Genomic DNA, 2,228 nt, shown 5'->3' on the forward strand with positions numbered 1-2,228 from the left:
CCATCTCACACCAGTTAGAATGGCGATCATTAAAAAGTCAGGAAACAGCAGGTGCTGGAGGGGATGTGGAGAAATAGGAACACTTTTACACTGTTGGTGGGACTGTAAACTAGTTCAACCATTATGGAAAACAGTATGGCGATTCCTCAAGGATCTAGAACTAGATGTACCATATGACCCAGCCATCCCATTACTGGGTATATACCCAGAGGATTATAAATCATGCTGCTCTAAAGACACATGCACACGTATGTTTATTGCGGCACTATTCACAATAGCAGAGACTTGGAATCAACCCAAATGTCCATCAGTGACAGACTGGATTAAGAAAATGTGGCACATATACACCATGGAATACTATGCAGCCATAAAAAAGGATGAGTTTGTGTCCTTTGTAGGGACATGGATGCAGCTGGAAACCATCATTCTTAGCAAACTATCACAAGAACAGAAAACCAAACACCGCATGTTCTCACTCATAGGTGGGAACTGAACAATGAGATCACTTGGACTCGGGAAGGGGAACATCACACACCGGGGCCTATCATGGGGAGGGGGGCGGGGGGAGGGATTGCATTGGGAGTTATACCTGATGTAAATGACGCGTTGATGGGTGCAGCACAGCAACATGGCACAAGTATACATATGTAACAAACCTGCACGTTATGCACATGTACCCTAGAACTTAAAGTATAATAATAATAATAATAATAAGTAGATTTATAAAATCACCGTTTGTAAAGGGGACTGTTTAGAAATCGTTGACTAGACTTCAGTCAAGGAGTTTACCATATATGATGTTATCTAATAACAAAAATGAGGCTTTTTGTCCTTCTTAATCGTGAGCCGATTTGTTTGGAATAGAACAAGTTGTTTGTTAAATATATGACAGGAAATACACTTGAAAGCCTGACCTTTGAAATGACAGTTCATTGATGACCTTTATTTCTTCATTATTTTTTAAGAATCTTTTTTGTTCCATTCCTGCAACTTAATGTTACTTAAATGCATTTAAGGAATGTCTTTACATATATTATCAGAGACTTTGAAAGCTATCTATCTAACTTGCACATAATTTTCATTTTTGGAATCCCTTTCTCTCCCTCAGGGGTTTCCTAGGAGATTTAAGGTGATATTTTTTAACCCAATATCTCTTGAACTTATTAGCCATTTCCAGCTTCTGAGTTGTGATTTGTGGTGGTTGTTTTGTTTTCCTTTTCTTTATTTTTTTTAAAACCTGGTCAATGTTGAGTGTTGTCATATGTTTTTAATAAAAGTACCTTTCTGTTTCTATTGTCTGCTTGGAGGCTGTGTTATGGCTATTTCTCGTTCTCTTGATTCACGGAAGATGTTGATCAGAACTGAAGCCAGGAGCCAGACTGCCAGTTCCTTGGATGCCCAGGAGCCCTCGGCGGCCATGTCAGGGAGTTCCTGCTCAAGCCAGGGTGGCTTAGCCCAGGATAACAGTAGATTCTGAGATGGTGAGAATTGTTCCACACGTGGCCACAATCATTCCTGTGGTATAATGGACATGGGCTCAGGACGTCTGTCTCTCCTCAAGGATCATGAGCTGAAATTGCTAAACTTTGGGAGTTTTCAGTGACACCCTTCAAAGTGCTCACGGTGTGACATGGATTAGCTGAGAAGGGCGGATGTGCTTTTGCCCTGTGGGGCATCTGTCTGTGTAGCTTTCTCCGAGTTAGGCCACAAGGGGCGCTTAAGCCCGCAGACGCCCACTGTGATTGGTTGATGAGACGCGAATCAACGGGACCATCCAGTCACCTTCAAGGCAGGTAGGTTTCATCCAATCAGACGTGGAACTGGCCCATGATGTGGAGCCATGCTGCATACCCAAGTGTCCCCGCTTCCCCGTTCCACAACCGCCATTGTCTGTTCGTGTCATCTAATGGCCGCTGTCTCCGCCATGGCTGGACCTTCCTCTGAGATTATCTCTGAGGAACAGCTGATCACCCAGGAGCCCAAAGAGGCCAACTCCACCACGGCCCAGAAGCAGAGCAAGCAGAGGAAGCGAGGGCGACGTGGGCCCCGCAGGTCCCACGCCAACTGCCGCGGGGACAGCTTCGCCACCTATTTCCGCCGGGTGCTGAAGCAGGTTCACCAGGGCCTCAGCCTTTCCCGGGAGGCCGTGAGTGTCATGGATTCTTTGGTTCATGACATACTGGACCGCATCGCCACCGAGGCTGGTCGCCTGGCCCGCTCCACCAAGC

General features: G+C 45.6%; 1 protein-coding gene across 1 annotated transcript; it reads left to right on the plus strand.

The window, feature by feature from the left end:
- Nucleotides 1–1,826: 1,826 nt before the first annotated feature.
- Nucleotides 1,827–2,224, plus strand: LOC112617999 (histone H2B type W-T-like; the record flags this gene model as incomplete). The annotated part of the gene is made up of 1 exon (XM_025374625.1): nt 1,827–2,224. A coding segment is annotated over exon 1 (384 nt), but the record flags the coding sequence as incomplete, so codon positions are not given.
- Between the last annotated feature and the right edge of the window lie 4 nt (nt 2,225–2,228).

This window comes from Theropithecus gelada, unplaced genomic scaffold (genome assembly GCF_003255815.1).
Source record: "Theropithecus gelada isolate Dixy unplaced genomic scaffold, Tgel_1.0 HiC_scaffold_7607, whole genome shotgun sequence".
Lineage (NCBI taxonomy): Eukaryota > Metazoa > Chordata > Mammalia > Primates > Cercopithecidae > Theropithecus > Theropithecus gelada.